Raw genomic sequence first — 20,372 nt, forward strand, 5'->3', positions numbered from 1 at the left:
AACAGTGACTCTCACAAATGGACAAAGCAAGACGTGGGGGAAAGAATTAAAATGAAAAAAATGTGCCTTTTATTCACTTGAAAATGTTTTCACGTTTCAGTGCTTCCACTTTGAAAATAAATAGATGGCATGGGACCAAAGAAAAGGTAAAAAAGAACAAGAATCAAAAGTACACTAGTGGACTAACAAAATAAATGTGAGCAGAAATGCCAGTACAATCTTTTAGTGAACATAAAAAAATACACTCGCATACAAATAAAGGTCCACCGACCCCTCCCCCCCCACCGACCCCTCCCCTCCCCCAAATGCTCCCCAAAATGACACAAGACAAAAAAAAAAAAAAACTAAAATGCAGCAAATGAGGAAATCAAGTAGTGTCGTTTTTGGAGACAGTAGTCGTTAGTAGTATCATCATGACAGCGCAAGGCCTTACAAATCCCTTGTGTTCAAATCAGTTTTCAACGTCACACTGGCACAATTAGTTTTTTTTCCCACATGCCCATTGAAAAAAAAGAAAAGAAAAAAAAAAAGTCGAATTCCATGACAAAGACAAAGTAAAGTGCTCGTGCAACACTTCTGGTTGTTCTCGAGGCAAACAGACGGTTTATTTTTTTCTTAAAAAAATGCACTTGATGATTTTGTTCAGGGGTGGGAGGGGCAGGGAGGGAAAGAACAGAGAGAGTGACGAGACAGCGCGGCAGTGTTGGTCAACACCTCAAAGGAATGTTCTCTAAAGGAACAGTTCAGCCAAAACAAATTGAAAATTATCACTCAACCTGATTGCCAGTGAGAGCTTTGGCGGTGTTTTCTAATCCAGATAAAACAAACACACACACACACACACAACCCCAACGACAAACATTTCACCCCACGGCCATCAGAGGTTTCTACTGAATTGGCACTGGGTGGAAATTCTATAATTCTTCCCACAACCCCCGTCGACACAGCGGTGAGCAGCAAACAATAACATTTCAATTTTCGGCCAAACTATCCCTTTAATGTTGGTACATAACTGAACCACAGGCCGCTCCCTGAAAGAAACACCCCTGGTGTATACCGAACACCTCGTCACATCAAGAGTGTGTGTGGCTGTGTGTGTGTGTGTGTGTGTGTGTGTGTGTGTGTGTGTGTGTGTGAGAGAGAGAGAGCCACCGTCCATGTTTAATAGAAGGGAGGGGCAGACACGATCCCTCGGGGTGGGGTTGGGTTGGGTGCAGTGGGGTGGGGGTGGGGTGGGGGTGGGTAACATTGCATGGATGACGCCGTCCACGAGTGTTCGTGAGTGCACCTTTATACAGGACAATTCAAGAGTGCCCGGTGGAGAGAAAACACGAGTAAGCGCGAAACATCGGAGAACCCTTGTTATGATAAAAGCACATAACAGTAGCTCAGACTCTACATTACATTGCTTTCGTTGATTTAAAAAAAAAAAAAAAAAAAATTTGCTAAAACAAACTTTAATAAAAAAGCAGAATCTGTGTACCAAAAAGCTAAGTCATCACAAACTTTAGACAGCCTCAAAAAACAGAGAGGTGCCTTGAAAACAAATAATATTTAAAATGAGCTTCTGTATCCACCCCCCCCCAGCCCCCCCCCCAAGGATATGACATTTCCAGCGCTACGAGAGCAGCGCCGAGCATCACGAGTGGGGGAGCTTAAAACAGACGATAGTACCACGATGCATGAAAGGCCAGCGGGATGATGGTCGGAGGGAGAGCCGAGGAGCTCCCGTCCCCCCAGTTAGAGAGCAACAAAAAGAAGAAGAAGAAGAAGAAGAAGAAGAACAGAGAAAGTTCAGAGCAGCAACTTTCTATTTGGAGATTCCCGCTGAGGCAAAAATCGGCAATGCCAGCCTGTTTGACAGATCAGACGCTCCGCGCCAGAGGAGGCGCCGTCCGTTTCTAGCATGGACAACAGAGCAGTACAACAGTGGGGGGGGGGGGGGGGGCTTCAGTGCTGCAGCTGAGCTTTCCACCGTGACAGTGCTGAACTAATAAATAAATACATCCACGGCGTGACGAGGGCAGCGGAGGAGGAGGAGGAGCCTCCTGTGTTTGTGACGCGGGTTGCGGGGAAGAGTGAGCCGAGCGCCCCCTGCTGGGGGAAAAACAAAATGAAAGAAACACCAGCAAAGAAATAAAAAATAAACGCCCGAACAAATAGACACAGAGAGACCACAAGAGGGGAGAAGAGATTCAGCAGGTTATGTTGTCTGTTTGTTGCCAAGCACCGGTTACACACACCAGTGACACATGCGCACACACACACACACACACACACTACCCTCATCTCCTACAGGTGTCCACTCGTCCATCGCGACGGTCGTCCACAGAAACCGAGGCAGGATGGCGAGAACAATAACTCGGATGATTGGAGGTGCGGAAGGGGTTGGGGGAGAGAGAGAGAGAGAGAGAGAGAGAGAGAGAGAGAGAGCGAAAGGAGGGCGGATCCAAATGTTCCTCGACCCGCTATTTCCCGTTTTTCTTTGGCGCGGCGCCTCGTTTGGCCTGCCACAGGTGGTTGTGGATGGTCAGGGCGTCCACGCTCACCGACACAGTCTTGGCGGGGATGACGGTGAACTGCTTGCGGTCCGAGTTGTACTTGTACAGCTTGTCGATCATCTTCTTGCTGATGCTCTTGGGGCCCGTGCCCGTCAGCTTGAGGATCTCCTCCGTGTCGGGGAAGTAGGAGTAGAGCGCCCGGAACTGGCAGCCGCCGTCGCGGAACAGGATGATCAGGTGATTGGACTCGCACTTGTCCAGCTCCTGGCGAGGGGGGGCGGGGGGGGAGGGAGACGGTGAGAGACGCGAGAGGTAAACGGAGGAGGAACGTGACGGGTCCCCATGAAAGGTTGAATAAAGCACAAGGCTTCAAACTAAAATATATTGAGTGTTTTTTGCAGGGAGGCTATAAACAGAGGGTTAAATGTGCTTTTCATGGAGGAAACCGTCTTGCATGGATAAATCATTTGTCACATTTTTAAGTTGTTTTTCAAACCACATGAAACTACTGGCTGCTACATTTCAAAACCCAAAAAGAAAAAACAGCTGACCTCCAGGATCTGATTCTTCTGCGGCTCGTTGACTTTGCCGGCCAGGCAGCAGTGGGAGATTGCATTGTGGATGATTGGCTTGTTGGACTTGGCGCTGGGCTCCTTGAACAACTTGGGACCTGAGGAGGCGAGTGGGAGAGGAGAGCCCTGGTTCGTCAATCAGCAGTCAGGCCTGACGCGGGATATTGTGGCTGGGTTTGGCTGGTGACAACACGGGACGCGATAAAAGCGGATGGACGCACCGGTGTACTCGGCCATGGAGGTGATGGAGGAGGCCGTGGAGCCGTTGTCCCAGTCCCTCTCCACCATCCGACTGGTGTTCCGGCTGCCTGGGAACGACTCCACCGAGTCGCAGCTGCAGGTCGGCGAGGGCTGACGTTAGCGCAAACAGACTAACACGGGCAAACTACGGCCCGGCGGGGGGGGGGGGGCGTATGTGGCCAGTGAAGCTTTTTACTCCGGTCAGGATTGAAGAAATGATGTTAATTGTAATTAGGTAATGAAATAGCTGTATTTCATCCATTTTATCTGCGTTTTAAGATTCATTTCAATAAAGAGCGAAATACCGTGGGGCATCAAAGGCAGATATTTTGTTGCAATGCTTTTGTTCATTTTCAATAGATATTAAAGCACATGTTTTCAACATATCCCATGGTATATTTTGGCCCACCAGTCAAAATGTTTGCCCAACCCCTGGGTTAGTGAGACAACACACTTCGCTTCCAAAGCCCAAGAAAACAAAAAGACGCGAGTGCGTACCGCTGGGAGCCGGCCCCTCCGGAGTTGACGCTGTCGGCCTCGTTGGTGGCGGCAGAGGCCAGTGAGAGGTTGGAGCCTGACTGGGCGTTGCTCAGGTTGTCTGCTGCAGAGAACAGAGATCACAATCATTTCACATTAAGTTTAAATGGACATAGTGTGAAATCCCAGCATGAAGCAGTCTGGGATCAGTTGAGTGTGACGCAGTCTCACGTGTGGACGAGCCCTTGGAGTGGTTCTCGCTGGAGGATTCCTCTCTGAGGACCGACTTGGTTCTGTGTTTCTGCTTGGGTTTGGGGGTTTTGGGCTTGACGAGGCCTTGCTCCTCGAACATCTCCTGCTGCTTCCTCCTCAGATACTCCTGCTTGATCAGCTCCCGCCGTGTCTTCTCCTCTTCTTTGCGCAGGCGGTCCTCTTCAGCTTTCCGCCTGGCAGAGGTCAAACAGCGAAGAGTTGAGGTTATTATTTATTTATTTTTGTCCCTTTTCCTCTCAGTCCAGTTCTGACATTACCGTTTCCACGAGGTACCCACCTCACTTCGTCCCGCTTGAGCTCCGATTCTGCCTCCAGCTGATGCTTGCGGACCCGAGCCTCTTCAGCTTTCCTCTGCTGCTTCAGCAAAAAGGCGGCCCTCTTCTTGGCCAGTTCGTCTTCGGCCTTCTGCTCATCCTTAAGCGATGGCAAAAATCAAGCAATACATCTGTCACCAGTGCATTCATAATTTCGGCTGAATGCTCCCTGGGTAACATGAACACAACACATTTTCCACAATCATTCAAAATAAAATTAATTTAAAGGTACAGTGTGTACAATTCTGCCATCTAGTGGTCGGATTTTAGATTGCAGGGCTCATTTGCTCACCCTCCGTCTCCCAAGCTCGTCAGTCAACTATTTCACACGCTGGACCTTTAACAGATATTTTCATTTCAGAATAAAGGTGTTACCTTGAAGAAAAAGCCGATTAATGGCTTCTGCTCTCCACCGCCCTCTGTTGTTGGGTCCTCGCCATCCTCAGGGGCCTTCAGCTCGGACAGGTCCACCTCGATCAGCTGGCTCTTGTTGCGCTGCACCTCCTCGGCCGCCGCTGCGCTGCCTCTCCCTTGACGCTCGGAGGGCTCGCCGTCGGTCTCGGCCTCGTCCGCGGACACTTCGGCAGCGACCACGGCCGCCAGGTCCACCCTGGTGGGCGAACGCACGTTTGCCTCATCGTGCAGCCGGAAGGAGGCGCTGCGAGCGTGGCCGGCGCCGGGCCGGTCCATGGCCTCGTCCCTGGGGGTCTTCCTGGAGCTGTCGGGGGGCTCCGCCCGGGGGGACCTGCCCCCCGCGGGCAGCCTGGGTGTCTCCGGGCCGCTCTGGGTCGGCGTGAGGCCGCGGGAGCCGAGCCGCTCGGGCTCCTTCAGCTTCAGCTCCGAGGGCTTGGACTTTGGCCGGCGGCCTGAGCTCAACTTGGGCGGCTTCCTGGCGGGGCCGCCGCCGGTGGTGTTGGAGGGGTGCTCCACGTAGTGGAAGCTCGCAGCGGCGGCGGCCTTGGCGTCGCCACCGCCGAGGGGAGGGGCTGCCCCGGGCGGCGACTGAAGGTTCTGCTTCATCAGCACCTCCTGCTGCGCCGAGAGCTGCATCATCTGCTGCTGGATGCTGCTGATGGCGTCGTTGAGCAGCTCAATGGAGCGGCTGCACTCGTTCAGGTCCAGCTCCTCCTCCAGGCAGACGCCGCTGCCGTTGCCCCTGTTGTCGGCTTCCAAGGCGCCCGGCGAGCCGACGGTGGCGGGGACGGCGGTGCCGCCTGCCTCTTTGTCCCCCTTCAGGACGCCGACGTACGAGTCGTCCCTGCTGGTCGGCGCTCTCTCGCCGCCCAGCTCATCCTTGGAGATGTCGGCTTTGAGCGGGTTGGGCAGCGTGTCGCTCCGCCCGCCGCCGCCCTTCTTGACGATGTGCAGGAAGGCCGCCTTGCCCAGCTTCTGCCGCTGCCTCGCCGAGAGCACCTCCATCTTCTTCTTCTGGTGCTCGATGGCGCGTCGCTTCTCCTCCAGCTGCATGCGCAGCTGCACGATTTCCGACGCCAGCACGTTGGAGCCGCCGTCGCCCACCCGCGGGCCCCCACCCAGGGGCGAGGAGGGACTCTGGTCCCTCTTCAGCCTCCAGGAGGAGGCCAGCGGCCCGCTGCTCTCCGAGCCGTCCGGCGTGGTCCGCTGCGAGCTGGAGGCGCTGGAGCGGAGGTCGTGGTTGCTGCCGAAGCGCTGCTGCTGGGCTCTGCGCTCGGCGAAGGAGGTCATGCGCACGCCGCCGCTGGCCACGCTGCTGGCCTGCGAGTGGGTGCTGAGGCAGGGGCTGGAGCGGCCGCTGCCGTTCATGTCCTTGTCCTCGTGCTCCTTCACGTTCATGTCCTCCTGCAGTTTGGCCGATTCCTCCTCCTCCTCCTCCTCCTCTTCGTCCTCGTCCCCAACCTTCCTGCTCCAGTTGGGGTCTTTGGTGGTGACGGCTTCGTCCAGGTCCTCCTCCCCCTCGTCCAGGTCCTCCAGCTCGGCGTCCAGGCTCTGGCCGGGCTTTGGTTCTTCGGAGCCCGCGTGCAGGTAGAAGCCTCCGGCCGGCTCTCTGGACGGGAGGTCCGCGTCGCTGGCGACGACGGGCCTGGGCTCGGCCTGGTCCCGCGGAGGCTCGGCCGGCCGCCGCTCCTCTTCGCCAGGAGGGGGGAAGGTTTGGTTCAGGCCGCGGGGGGCTTTCCGGCGCTCGGCCGACGCGAATCCGTCCCTGTGTTGGGACCCGCGTGCGGCCGGGCGGGGGCCCTCGCCGCTCTCTTCCTCTTTGTTCAGGCACACCGACTTCTCTTTGGCTGTCTTCAGCACCGCCGGCATCAGCGGCTCCAGGTAAAACCCGCCCTCTGCGGGTTTGGAGTCCGAGGGCTGCTTGGCTGCCGGTGGTGCGGCGGCCGCCTGCGTCCCGTCCACCTGCTTGGCCTTGACGGCGCCGTCGGTCCGGGCGACGGCGAGCGCCTCCTCCTCGTCCTCGATGTTGACGTTGCTCAGCATGCTGTGGCCGTTGAGTCGGTGCATCGCGGCCGCCGCCGCCGGCAGGTGGGCCTGGTGTTTGGGAGTGACGTTCACGACGTTGGACGCCAAGCTGTCCTTGCTTATGGAGCGCGCCAGACTCACGCTGTCGCCAGAGGCCACGTCGCCGTCGTTGTCCGTGGCCGAGCGGAACATGTAGGGGCTGAGGGTGGACAGCGGCCTGCAGGGCAGAGAAGAAGCAACTGTTGATTTATTCATGTCGCGTTACCGTGTGTAATTCCACGATTTCAGTCGGTTGAATGAAAATCGGGCGCTTGCGTGTGTTAAGAGTAAACAGGACAGTTCACAAAACATTTGTTCAATATTGCGGCTGGCTTTAAACACCATTACGCACCTCTGCCTTTTATCGGGCCACGCCACGGTCGAGCCGCGGGGTTGTCCATCCATCCCAGTCAGGGAGTTGGAGCGGTTTCTAAGACCTAAGCACCAACACGGCAGAATGATTTAAAAACACGAAAGCAGCCGCTATTCGTGAAAACATTTTGCTTGTGAGCAGCAGGTTCAGTATTCGGCGGATTGTCTTGACCGTCGTCCTCACCTGCGCCTTCCTCTCCGTGCTGCTTTTGATGCCTTTGTCGCAGCGGCAGGAGGGGGTGGGAGGGACTGAAGGTCGGCCCCACTTTACTGAAAGGATTGAAAATGTACTGGTTTACTTTAAAGCCGGGACACAAAAATGCATGGATGTGTCGTCATTAACAGACAAATAATTCACAAGATAATATGCAAGACTTTGATATGCACAATTAAGAAGAGAATTGTTCAACATTCTTCAGAGAGCTTAAATGAGCTTTAGGTTTTTTACGTAAGAGCTGACAGAGGTTCCTGAGAAAAACATCTTTGTGAAATAAAGACAAAAATCGAATCAGCTCAGGGAACACAAAAGGCGAGCGGAGGAAGGTCAATGACAACGTATGTGCGCACACTGCAGAGCAGCTACCTATTCTTGCAGCACCTAGATCGCGACGAGGCAGAACGAAAGGGGAGAATGAAGAGGTGCGGGAAGACTTACAGGGGCTCAGAGTCTTCAGGGTGCAGGAAGTACCTGTTACAGACTTCCGGGCTGCTCTGGTTCTCAGCTGCACAGGGGCTGGCCAGGAAGCTGCGCTTGGTGGCGTTGGAGATAGGCACTGATGGGCGGGCACTCTTGGGCTGAGCGATGGCTCGAGCTGACGAGAGGAGAAAAACAGAGAGGCTTTAAATCGCGTTAGCGCGCTGAGGAAGTGGCGCTGCTGGTGACTGCTGGGGCAGCTCCACCTCAGACGCTGACCAAGCATGAAGTGAAATGGTGAACTCAAATGCAAATGTTTGCTTTTCATTGACATGTCATGCTATTCATCACTTGTGTCGGTCTTAAAGAAAATCTCACGAAGAAGGTAGAAGAAGGCCTAAATTTTGGTAGTGTGTTTATTTGAAAAAAAGAAATTTCAAATTGCGATTTGAAGGCGTTTCCATTGAATGGTGTGAAGTGAATATGCCGTAATTCTCATCAGATCTCGTCCTGTGAGATTTACGAGAATTACATTTGCCTTTGTTTGTTTGTTGTCAAGAATGGTTGGGTCAGGTTTCGCGCGATTCTGGTCGTAATGGAAACGCAGCTATGGAAAGCATACAGCAGAAGGAGACTCGGTGTGTCAACTTTCAACTCAACAGTGTGATTTTCAGCACCATCGGCCCAGAACTCAGGACTCACCGTCTTTGAACTCTTGCAGATCTCTGGGCTTTACGAACTCGGGCTTGACGGTCTCAAACCACCAGAAGAGTTCGGCGATGAACACCATCATGTTTTGCTGCGTGCGCAACAGTCAGGGCGTTAAAACAACGGCAGGTGAGTCGTTACCGCGAAGCTGAATTTACCGCTCGGCCCCGCGGAACGACTGAAAGCTTTATTCAAATGTTCATCCCGGGCCTTGGCGCTCGTACCTTTAGCACCAGCGGCGAGTACAGCGTGTCCTCCGTGGTCAGATAAAAACTTTTGTTCAGATACTCGTTGGCGAACTCTCGCAGTAGCTGGATGTTGTAAAGGCTGTCAGCGATGGAGGGCACTTCCTTCAGGCAAATGTCTGATGGAGCAGATTAGAAAGCAGGTCAGCGTGGGACGCAACTCGATGACCCGACAGCTATAAATGTCACGCCAACTGGAAACGGGAGCGTGGGCCATGTCGGAGAGCCGAAAATAGCATCGCGCGCCGGTGATGAATTCAGTGCGTCAGCGGAGCGGCTTCGCAGCCGTAACGAAAAACATTCTAAGTTGACGTTTGTCTGCGAAAACGGCTGCGGGTGCTGGACGTGAACTTACCCTCCAGCTTGATGTGGTCCGGGCAGTACGAGTGGACCACGGTGAGCAGCGCCGCTCCGTCGCAGACGTCCCTCATCAGATCCTCCAAAAGCGGGAAGAAGGGCAGCTGGCGGCCTGAAGCGTGCTCCCGGCGGTACCGCACCTGACCACCGGGTGGGGGGGCGGGAGAGGTGTCGGGGTGACAGAGTGAGAGTTTTAGGACAGGAACGGCGACTCTGTGGTGGCGCAGACCGACAGCAACAGCATTTAAACATCCACACTGCAGCGACTGCAGTACAAATCTCGGCTGTGAGATTCACGTCCGACCGGGTCAAGGCAAGTTTTCATCATGGATGTTTATTTTTCTCCTTCTATGATTCACCGAAGGCCTGTCGTGTCAGGCGTCACATCAAGGTTCTCCCCAGGAGGCTACAAGCCAACAAGGTTTTATTTTTCAAACGGTATTTCTCTCCCAAAACGCTCAGGTAATGGCTAATGTGCAATTCACAGCCTGGTAATTGAAGCTTGTCCGGATCACAAGAGTTTGAGGAGAACCTTGAAGGCGCAGTTCGCTATGGGAGGATGGAGGTGACGCTGTCGGCGGTGACATGACGTACACGGGGTGCATGGAAACCTTCCTCAGGCTTTCACTGGGAAGGCAGCCAGCCGTGGAGTCTGGTCAAACCGGGCAACTCGAGCCGACGGACTGAAAGAGGAAACTGCGGGCGATCCCTGGCCCACTTGCAGGGAAAGCGGTACGGGATCGGCGGGGGAAAATCGCTCGCCCCAAGAAGGAGGTGGACATCATCTCAAAAGGTGCTAGGGTGACAAGGAGCCGGGGAGAAATTTTCCCAGCCAAAAATACTGCGGAGCTCGATGCGGCCGAGTCGATATCCACTGACAGAGGCGCAAGGCAGCTTATTGCAAAAGAGATCTCACACGAGAGCTCGAGAGCAACGCGCACGCTGCACCCGTCCACCCGACCGCCTTCTCACAAACGCCTCGTCGTTCTGGTGCCTCGTCTCGACGCTGCCACTACCTCTCACCTCGACTGAACCCTGAATTCTTTTAGTTTGGTTGGCGTGCAAATACGGACACCAGCGAGAGGTGTGTGTGAAATGTTGCAGTGTGTTGCTGAGGCCTGGCGACGACACAGTGCTGTGCGGGCGACCGAAGTTATAAACATGATTTTAAAAAGGTTATTACAACATTTGCCCCCCCAGATTCTTCCTGCACTCAGGGTCACAGAGGTCAGCCGGAGCCTCTCCCAGCGGTCATAGGGCGAAGGCAGGGCGACACCCTTACCGGTTTTCACAAAATAAAAGCAATATTTCAAAATCTGTCTCGCTATATTGTGCCTCGCTTCAACAGTTGACTACGAACACTTGTTTCACAAATTCTTAAAAAAAAAAAGCTTTTGAGCCAAACGCATCAACAGTCTATGCAGAGTCAGCTGCTGTCACGGGTGGCATCACAGAGAAAACTACAAACGGCACGTCTTCAAACAAAACAAACAAACAAAAAAAGTTCTGCAGCTGGGAGTTCCCAGAGCGCATCACTTCTGAGAGCTCTTCAGACACCAGCAGCGTTACGTCAGGCTCACGGGCGCGCGCACGGCGACGAGAAGAGACACTGAGCTCAGAGCAGAGCGACTGTGAGGCCGTTGGCTCAGGGAAGAGGAAGCGGAAGAGGGAATGACAGGCAGAGCGGTTCAGGGAGACGGGGGCGGGGGGGCCAGACGGGGCTGCAAACAGGAGGAGAGGTGGCAGCCTGGGCTGGCTGGCTGGCTGGCTGGCTGGCTGGCTGGCTCCACAGGTTCAACAACACAACCGTTTACCTCACAGACACACACACACAGTGAATTCATGTTGCCTACCTCAGCTGGAAATGAGACAGCAAATGTACACTCGCGGTCAAAGGTTTGGACACTCTACGAATTTAATGTCTTTTCTTTCATTGACATTGACCATTGACATTGCAGTTTCTCACTGAAGGCTTCAAAACTGCGTATGAACACAGATGGAATTATGGAGGAAACAATAAAAGTGTCAAATAACTCAAACACCTTTTATATTGAAATTCATCAACATAGCCACCTGTCATAAAACGCATATTTAAACGTATTGAACATGTTTTTCTTTGCTGCATAATTACAGATATCGTGCTGATATATTTGATGCCTTCAGTATCTGTCTGCAGTGTAGAAAGTTGTAAAGATGAAAAAAAAAAAAAAAAAAAATGTGTCCAAACCTTTGAGTGGGAGTGTAGCGTAGCTAAAGTAGGTTTTTTGGTTTTTTGGTTTTTTTTTACACCAAAGATAACTTAACTTAATATTCACCACAAGAGGGAAATGAAATTAAAAGGAAAATGTCAAAGCAAGCCCCTGGCCCTTCCACAGCCTCGCTGACACAATGGCTACAAGCAGCAAAAGAAAAAAAAAAGAAGAAAACAAAAAAGAGCCTGAATGAGCCAAGGTGGAGTGTGCGCGCACATCAACACAGGACTATGCGTGCAGGGCAAGGAGAGCAAAAGAAAGTGATGGGGGGAGGATAATGTGGAGGGGGAGGGGCATCCAACTTACGGGGACTAGCTTCCAATACCATTTGGAGGGAGACTATCCAGTTTGCAGGGAACCAGAGAGGAGGAGGAGGAGGAGGAGGAAGGGGGACAGATGAGGGACAGGGGCAGAAAGATCAACAGGTCAGAGGTCAAAGGCAGAGGATGAGACCTGCTGCCGGTGTTCACGGAGGAAGACGGTGCAGAGTCGCACCAAGTCCACCAAGTTCTTCTCTGATGTTTCAATGCCATTGTTGTTTGAGAAAGAAGCATGAAGATATTTACCTTGAGAGCCTTAGTGGGGAACTAAATGTTTTAATTAAACGAAAGAAGTCAGAAAAGCAAAAAAGCAAAAAACAAGTCTTTCAAAAGGTCCCATATTTATACCTCACACCTCCAAAAAACAGCTCTAGTCTGTCAGTGCACCACCACCAAGATAACAAGGGGCCTTCATGTGTTCTGAAATCATCGTCAGTAAGATGAACCATGAAGCAGCTTTACCTTCTGATGACTCGGGGATTCCAGCGGATGATGCTTAACCTTGTGCTCCCTCTCCGTTATCTCCCTCATCTTCATGTTCACCTGCGAAACAGACGACACCTGTTGCACTCGCGAGCGTTCAAGAACACCTACGCAGACGATGTGGCACCATTTCCACGACGACGACGACGACGACGGCGTTTCGAAGTCGAGCCGCCAACAAATGGAATGTGCGCAGCAGTCTGAACCTTGTTGATCCAAAAGATCATGGCGTCCTCCAGGTCGAAGGGCAGCTCCTGCGAGGAGCTGAAGGTGGAGAAGCGCTTGACGGAGTCCACCACCTTCTCGATGCTGATCATCTCCACCGTGTAGGCCATCATCAGGTGATCGATCATGTGCATGTGGCCGCTCTGGGTCGGGGAGGAAAAAGGAAAAAAAATGAGCGTTCATGACACATTGGTAAATGCCAACGGGCGTAGAAGGTGATTGCGACCGCCTGCCCCGTTTCGTCATTGCTGTTGAGAAACCAATCAAGCTGGTCACCGAGCGATGCGGCGATCAGGAGCGTTAAAAAAAAAACCAAAGCAAATGAGGTGTTTTCAACGAATAAGCAAAAGAAATAGAAGGAAAACAAACTTTAGAATTACATTTGGGATGGTAAGAAATGTGTAATAAAGTAGTATCTAAAATAAATAAACCAAAACACCCCAGTGAGCTTTATTCACCCACCATCTCTATGCTGTTCTCACTAAGACCTATTAAAACTGGATCTTTGAGGCCACTTAGAAACACAACATGGTAAAAGCTTCAAGAAGATTTACTGTGCACTTAAAGCGCGCGAGCAGCACTGCAAGTTCAAGTGAGCTGAAACGTGGAAAAAATAAGTAAATAAATAATAAAATGAGGATTACTGCGGAAGCAACTTGACAGTCAGCGAAACGGGACGTAGATCTTTTATTAGCAAGGGGGGAAAAAAAATGTCCCGCTCGCGAATTTTCCATCCACCCATATCAGCCTTTTGTGCGTGCGGCCGCTCGCAGACGAGGCTGCGTGGATGATTTTGCCAAAACTGCACGCAGTGGGGGGGGGGGGGGGTGGAAGAAAAACCCAGCACTGCTCCCTGACTAGTTGGTTTCCATGGTAACAAAGGAGCAGGTAGACGGCAGGAGTAAGTGAGATGGTCGGCGATGAAATCTTGTTGCGCCAGGCAACATTCACACCCGAGTGGTGACGTGCTAGCCGACGCCACCGCCTCGGTTAGGTTGCTCGCAGCACAGCTGAGCGGTCGCTTCACCGACCAAAAAAAAAAAAAAAAAAAAACGGTCATCTTTCCACGCGCTCTCTCACCATCTTGATGGGCATGCTGGACAGGTCCTCATCGGTGACGGGCGTCCCGTCGCTCTCCACCACGTAGATGCCTTTCCTGGAAAGGGCCTGGATGACGGACAGGTGGGACTGGAGGGACGCCGCCTGCTCCGTCTTGAGGATGAGCGAGTAGACGCGGCAGTAGAGCTCCCCGGACAGCATGAGGCGGATGACGGGCGGCTTGATGTGCTCCTGGTCGTACTGGTCGGTGTAAAACGGGTCCCTTAGGTCCTCTGGGATACTGTCTGTAATGGAGAGGGGCGGGCGAGGGAAAAAGAACGACTGCCATCACTTTTGCAACAGAGGTGGGACAGGAAAGCAAACGTCCGTTGGCAAGCATATTCAATTCAGCAATTTTTCTAAAATTCTACGCTCGACCGAATCTATAGGATCATAACAACTCCTCAGCAAGTCCCATCTGCTCAGTTCACACCTCACCTGCAGTAAAGAGTTCACAATGATGATTTCACAGGGATCAAAAGACGGCTTACATTGTTCATGATGCAATCTAATATTTACATCTTATCTGCCTCTTTTCTTATGTCCGCTGTGCAGTGAGTGCAGGGGTCTCCAGTGACACAGTGAGCTCTGCTTGCACTAATTCGACGATCCCGGAGGCAAAAACACACATAAAGAAAACAATGACCTGCGCGAGAGATTCTGTTACTTTGGATGTGAAGTCACTCCAGAACCAGAGAGCACGTCCATATAAGGAAACAGGGGGGTGGGGGGAGAGAGGTCCTCTCTTCACGTCAAGCTTACACAAACCACATGTGAGGTCTGAAAGGTCTAAAATGTTGCACAAAAAAACGCCTTGCAGAACCCCGCACTGTGTAAACAGCGGTGGAATAAGGCACAAATCCGCTCTCTACTCCGAGCTCCATTCACGCAACCTCTTGGTGCCTGCTTCCACTGTCGTGTAAAAAAAAAACTGATGCGAGTGCGCGAGCAGCAACCACGCAAATAAACGGAACACGTTCCCAAACAGCTTTGTGCGGCGTCACCCAGAGGTCGCAGTGGCTTCCTTTCATTCCATCAGAAACATTGTGTTTTTAGCATGGACGTATTATAAGAACTGGATACCAGACTAGAAATATGCCGACGCGCCGATCCCCCCCCCTCCCAGTGGTCGCTTGAGGTACTGCAGCAAAAACCAAATCCCATAGGCTCAAAAAGCATTTTTCCCACAGACCACCAAAATACAAAACTAGCGTGTGTAAGTGACGCTCTCCAGAACCGTTCTGATTGGCCAAATAGATCATGTGAGTTACAGAGGCATAACGGGAAGTGACACTACTGCGCATGCTCTACGGGCGCTGATCAGTCACCGTTATTAGGGATGCAATGACCATAAAATGTGACATCATCCAGTTTACAAAAAAAAACGGATAAAGACGGACAGTATTTGGAATACTTGACATCCATGTTGATTACAGCACTACAGGAAAAGGGAATGCATACAGTTGTAAAACACGCTTGTGCCGCCATTCAAAACACAAGGGCAACATGTCAGCAGCTGCTAATCCTCAAATCAGATGGAACTTGTTATTGCATTCCACATTCCTGGCTAATATGCAGCCTGACAGCATGCACATGTGCTCGTGCCACGCTGCTTACTCAGGACGTGCGAGCACACATGGGGGTCGGGTCTGGCGGAGCTGTTTACGAGCATGTTAACGCAAGACGAGAGTGGCGTCATTGTGAGTGAAAACAATAGGGGGTCTGGCTGGGGTGAGACTTCACGTCTGACTTCATTCCACAGACACTGATGTCGTGTGGCAGCTGCCCCCGAACTTCCCGCCAACCAGGAACCGGGCAGAAAAATGAACCGACTGGGTTGGGGTTGGGGTTGGGGTTGGGGTGGGGTGGGAGTGGAGTGCGAGTACAGACTTGGGGGGGTCAATCAACCGTGACCAGCGCTGCACCAAAACTACAATGGGGATGGCCGCTGGAGAGGAGGCCGAGGAAGGGCAACGGACCTGTAGCTCCCGACTGGCAGCCTCCATCACTGCAGACTAGCAGACAGCCTCCATCACTGCAGACTAGCAGACAGCCTCCATCACTGCAGACTAGGGCTGGGCGATTTTGGACAAAAATAAAATCCTTTTTTTTTTTCTCTGAAAACTTTTTTTTTTTTGTTGGTAAAACTACAAAAGAAAATGGAATAAATGATTTCAAATATTTTATCTTTATTTATCTTTTTTTATATATATATATATATATATATATATATATATATATTATATTATTTCAGAAAAATAGCAAACACGTTTCATGCTATTGTTCCTTTCTAGTCTGAGGGACGACGCGTTCGGAAATAGTTATTAAAAGAACTTCAGATGAAAAACACTGACAGTCAGATTACTAGATCTGTGGGGATCTTAAAATCTTTGTAATGACCAACACAAATGAGAAGGCAAAACAAACAAAAGGCTCATACAAGCCCCCATTGAAAAAAATGAATGATTTATCAACCATGAAAATAATAAGGGGCTCGTGGATTAGAAAGCAGAGCAATGCATCAAACTAGGCTTCGCTGCTGTGGTGAGGACACACTGTGCAGCAAATTCCAAAAGGATATACAGTATCTGTCCCGCGTGGTAAAAAAAACAAAACAAGAGTCAAACCTCTGTATTGACTTGTTCCAACTTGCTATAAGAGAACCAAAAACTGCAGCACCATGCAGACAATTCACCGCTACACTGATATTTATTTAATCATTCACCATTGATTTCAAGAGCAACAGGTGGTCTATCCCCCCCCTGCAGGTGCAGAACCTTCTTCTGAAATGGACACATCTGTCATTGTTAACGCTCTGTCGCGGATGCTGATGCGAGATTGGTTTAGCGATGCCCTCTTGTGCTGTATTGGGACTGTAGTTTGGCACAGCCAAGACAAACAGGGTGGGTCAAAATGAAAAGGACAGAGCTCAGGTTTTTGAAACGGCGCATTTGGGGTTGAATGCAAGCCAACGACTCTCCCAACAGAAGTGAATGGATGGAGCTGAATGACTCAAGAGACTTCTGTTGCCAGGTGCCATGAGGAAAAGGAGGTGACGAACAACCAAAAAAATATCTCTTTATCCATCGTGGAGGCCCCACATAATCTGCTGGCTGTTCATATGTGGAGAAGCACTTTGCCACTGTTAACGGCTGAAACGACCGAACACACAGAAGGTGCAAACACAGACTTTGCTATATTCTCCAGGGTGACATAAGTGTCTCTTGTTAGTTATTATGTCTAAAAAAAATATCTATTCTCCTATTAGAAATCCTTTTGTAAGAAGTGATGGCGCCAGAATATGCAGAGGTTATGATTAACTACTTTATATTTTGTCTGGATTTTATGATTGCTTTTATCAGCGACCGCCTGATACCCTTACACATTTGACTGGTACTCCCAAGTTACTTATTGACAAATTCAAACACCAGTTGAACTGTGGATATGAGTGGCTCCAATGTTTTCAACATTTTTTGGTTTGGAATGTTTCTACTCAGCGTAAACGTGCGGCCCGTGAGCAATGAAATCACTTACCGATACCGTAGGCCTTGGCAAACAGCCACCGCAGGTTGGCCGCTATTTTGGCTCTGGCGGAATCATACATCTCAAGTGGCACAATATCCATTGTGCTCTCTGCGGCCGCCCCGCTGTCCACTCTTCTCCTGCAACTGTCCCCACCGGCAGGCAAATCAACATCCATCCTTCGTAAATGGGGAGGGGGGAGGGGGGGTGGGGGGTGGAGACATGTTAAACCACATACAGCTTGTGTAAACAAAACAGTCGACCGTCAATAAAATTCATAGAGTGACAAGTTACATTCCACTGGCAAAGGTGTTGTGTTTGTTGTTGTCGTCGTTGTCGTTGTTGTTGTTGCTGCGGCTGAATGGACATCTGAGCGATTTGACAGGAATTCAATGACAGCTTTGATTGCTGCTCAATAATGGGAATCACGTTGTTGCGGCTAGCGCTGTTCAAGAGATACATTATGTGAGATGGCCGGGATTAATCACACTCGCTATGTAAAATGCCATACAAATGGAAGTGAACTAACACCAGGGTTGCGATGACTGAGGACAGTGAATTAATGCAGAATGAAAGGTGAAGTGTCACTGTCTGCCAGTCAGTACTGCATTAACACATAAACACAGAGGTCAGGACACATGTCTGAAACTGTTTGGCTATGATTTATTGTCCCCATGGTTGGTCGGAAGCAGCAAAAATGTTACTGTGAACGTGGGTGAACAGAATGTCGAGACTAGTGTTGTTGGTACTCGAGATTGGACCACTTTCTAAGGGTCTCGTCTCGGAGGCATTTTTACTTGGCCTTGCCTGGGGATTTTTGATCAAGACCGGTCAAAGCTCAGCCAACACTACAATGACAGATAATGGAAAACGGCTGCTGCCGTTATACGCTCCGCTTGTGACACCCAAAACAACACCCCGCCCCCTTATTGCTAGTTCATTCATTGTTTAATTTTATGAAGCAAAGTTGTTGTTTTAAAATGGTTCGAAATAGTTGGCAAAGCAGCAACATGCTAAAGACAATTATTGAAAGGTGCCTTGCTGATGTTTGATTTAGAAGCCAACTTGAACTTCAAAAAGACACTGGTTTCTCTCTTGGTCTGGTCTCGGGCTCGATACTCTCTAGTCTTGACAATGTCTTGGTCTCGGTTGGTGCGGTCTTGACTAACAACACTAGTTGAGTCGATGTCTCCCCTGAATGCTAACATACAGCTAGCCTCGCTCATTCAGGAGTGACACCGGGTTACATCATTGCAGAAACATCCCTACATCAACTCCAAGACAGTGGTAGCGTCGGAAGAGAACCCTTAGCAGCCTCTGGAGACCAGAAGTAAAGCGCTCGCGGAAACTTACCTGTGGCATTAGCGTTAACCCTTTGACCGCTGACGGCGCCACCGCTGGGCTTGTTTGACAAGCGAGGTGACCGCTAATTTCATTGACCAAAACGCACACACAATGCGACGGCTACAGAAGCGTTTAGTTGGATAACGTTTGCTCAGCGTAGCGGCAAGGCATGCAAATATATCGAGCAGAAGAGGTGTTACGCCGACTTCTGCGTGCGTGCCGAGAACACCGTGGACTCGCGCGGGAGCGACAAACGGGAGACGACGAGGGCCAATAATGAAAAGTTTGCTTTTCTCGAAGAGAGTTTGACGCCAGCTGACGCCCATCGTGAGAAACATCCATTTGCCAGACCAGACCTTACAGGTATTTTTATTCCAAAGAATTTTAGTTTAAAGACATAATTCTTACATTTCCCCCTCAAAGTTCTGAGATATAAGAAATTAACTTTGCAACAGGAGAGATTTCTGAATGAAAAAAACAGGATTTTTAGAATTAGTTTTTGTATCTACAGTGTCTCATAATAAAGCAATTTAATGAGCTCAACGGACATGAAGAATGATGTAAAAGATGTTAACTCCCCTTCTTTGTAGAGAGTTGAGGCTCACACACTGCTAGTGAAAAGTTTGGACACGCTTTCTCATGCAATTTGGTTTGCTTTACAACTTTCTACACTGCAGATAGATCCTGACGACGTCAAACATATCAGCAAGATATATGGAATTATGCAGCAAAGAAAAATAAATATAAATGTGTTTATTTTACATTTTTACGCAGTTTCCTGCATAATTCCATGTGTGTTCACACGTAGTTCTGATGCCTTCAGTGAGAAACTGCAATGTCAATAGTCATGAGAATGAAAGAAAATACATTAAATTAATAGGGTGTGTCCAAACCTTTGACTGGTAGTGTATATGCAATTTCCTACCTGGCCAAAAATAACTGGAGTTGATTGAGTTGCCTTACTTGTGAATGTTTACGTTTACGTGCTAAATCCCTCTCATTTTCAATATGTCTGTCTGTCCATCAATAGATTAGGCCTCCTCTTGGCATGGAAGGTGATGTTGCATGAGCAGTAATGCCTAGTCATTACATTCCGTCTTAATACTTGATACCAACACGTTTGATCAGCAAATCACAGAGTTTGGCCAACACTTCAAACATCTTTCACTGCATAGATCAAAGTATTCTTTATATATACAGGATCGAAATCAAAAGCCGTGTTACAGACTAAAATCCTTAAATTGGTGGTTTCCTTTTTGGCTGTGCGCGCTCCCGCGAAAAGCAAGCCACTCTCGGCAGGCATGCAGAACTGGCCATAACACCTGGCGCCGCGAATGACGTTAGCTAGCTGGCCATTGGCGAGGAAATTACCTTGAAAGGTGTGGTGTATTCCCGCGTCCCCCACCTCACGTCAAGTCCCGTCGGGAGAGACAGCTAACCAAGGACCCGCCTTGTTTTACACTTGTCCGCAGCGTGGCAGGGAAGGTTGCAGCAGAAGCAGCGACGCATCGTAGCCACCCGGTCGTTGTGCTAGTAGCAGGGAGGCGAATGTGAATGGTCTCCTCCCAACAACAAGACTCGATTCTTGGCCTGTGTGACAACAGCTCCACGGCAAGGCTCTCGGCTGAGACAAAGCAGAGAAGGTGGTGGATCTCTCCAGTGAAGGATAATAACAGTCCTGGGCTGACTCCGTTCACAAGCTATCTCGCTACTTGGCGCCTAATATCTTTTTTATGACTCGGTCTTTGCAGCCAGAGAAGGAGGTGTGAGCGCGGTCTGCCCATGGAAATCCAGTTGACGCTGTCCCAGACTACGACGAAAGGCCAACAGCGCATGCGCTATAACCCCTCCTGCTGTTACTTGTACTGCATAGTTTATCATGTTCTAGTCATACTATTTCTTCTTGTTGATGATGATGATGATGATGACAAAAGTATGCCATTTCATATATATGAAA

At 50.3% G+C, this 20,372-nt stretch overlaps 1 protein-coding gene across 5 annotated transcripts; it reads right to left on the bottom strand.

Moving 5' to 3' along the window:
• Positions 1 to 46: 46 nt before the first annotated feature.
• Positions 47 to 20,218, bottom strand: camsap1b (calmodulin regulated spectrin-associated protein 1b). Of its 5 annotated transcripts, XM_076025743.1 has the most exons (20): positions 19,787 to 20,218; positions 19,379 to 19,455; positions 17,084 to 17,250; positions 13,532 to 13,794; positions 12,433 to 12,594; positions 12,206 to 12,286; positions 11,730 to 11,762; positions 9,170 to 9,311; positions 8,794 to 8,933; positions 8,564 to 8,660; positions 7,883 to 8,039; positions 7,412 to 7,497; positions 7,208 to 7,292; positions 4,753 to 7,033; positions 4,341 to 4,477; positions 4,022 to 4,236; positions 3,812 to 3,914; positions 3,295 to 3,407; positions 3,053 to 3,171; positions 47 to 2,765 (listed from the first exon to the last, which is right to left on the bottom strand). In XM_076025743.1, exons 3-20 carry the CDS (start codon positions 17,247 to 17,249, stop codon positions 2,469 to 2,471), a joined length of 4,677 nt encoding a protein of 1,558 aa, XP_075881858.1. In that variant the 5' UTR covers position 17,250; positions 19,379 to 19,455; positions 19,787 to 20,218; the 3' UTR covers positions 47 to 2,468. The 5 variants fall into 5 exon arrangements, with proteins under 5 accessions (XP_075881858.1, XP_075881860.1, XP_075881856.1 ...); XM_076025745.1 differs by lacking the exon at positions 19,379 to 19,455 and having other exon boundaries at positions 7,916 to 8,039; XM_076025741.1 differs by lacking the exon at positions 19,379 to 19,455.
• Between the last annotated feature and the right edge of the window lie 154 nt (positions 20,219 to 20,372).

The sequence above is a fragment of the Nelusetta ayraudi genome, unplaced genomic scaffold (genome assembly GCF_046127955.1).
Source record: "Nelusetta ayraudi isolate G7.1 ecotype Tasmania unplaced genomic scaffold, CSIRO-AGI_Nayr_v1 ptg000018l, whole genome shotgun sequence".
NCBI classification, from domain to species: Eukaryota; Metazoa; Chordata; class Actinopteri; order Tetraodontiformes; family Monacanthidae; genus Nelusetta; species Nelusetta ayraudi.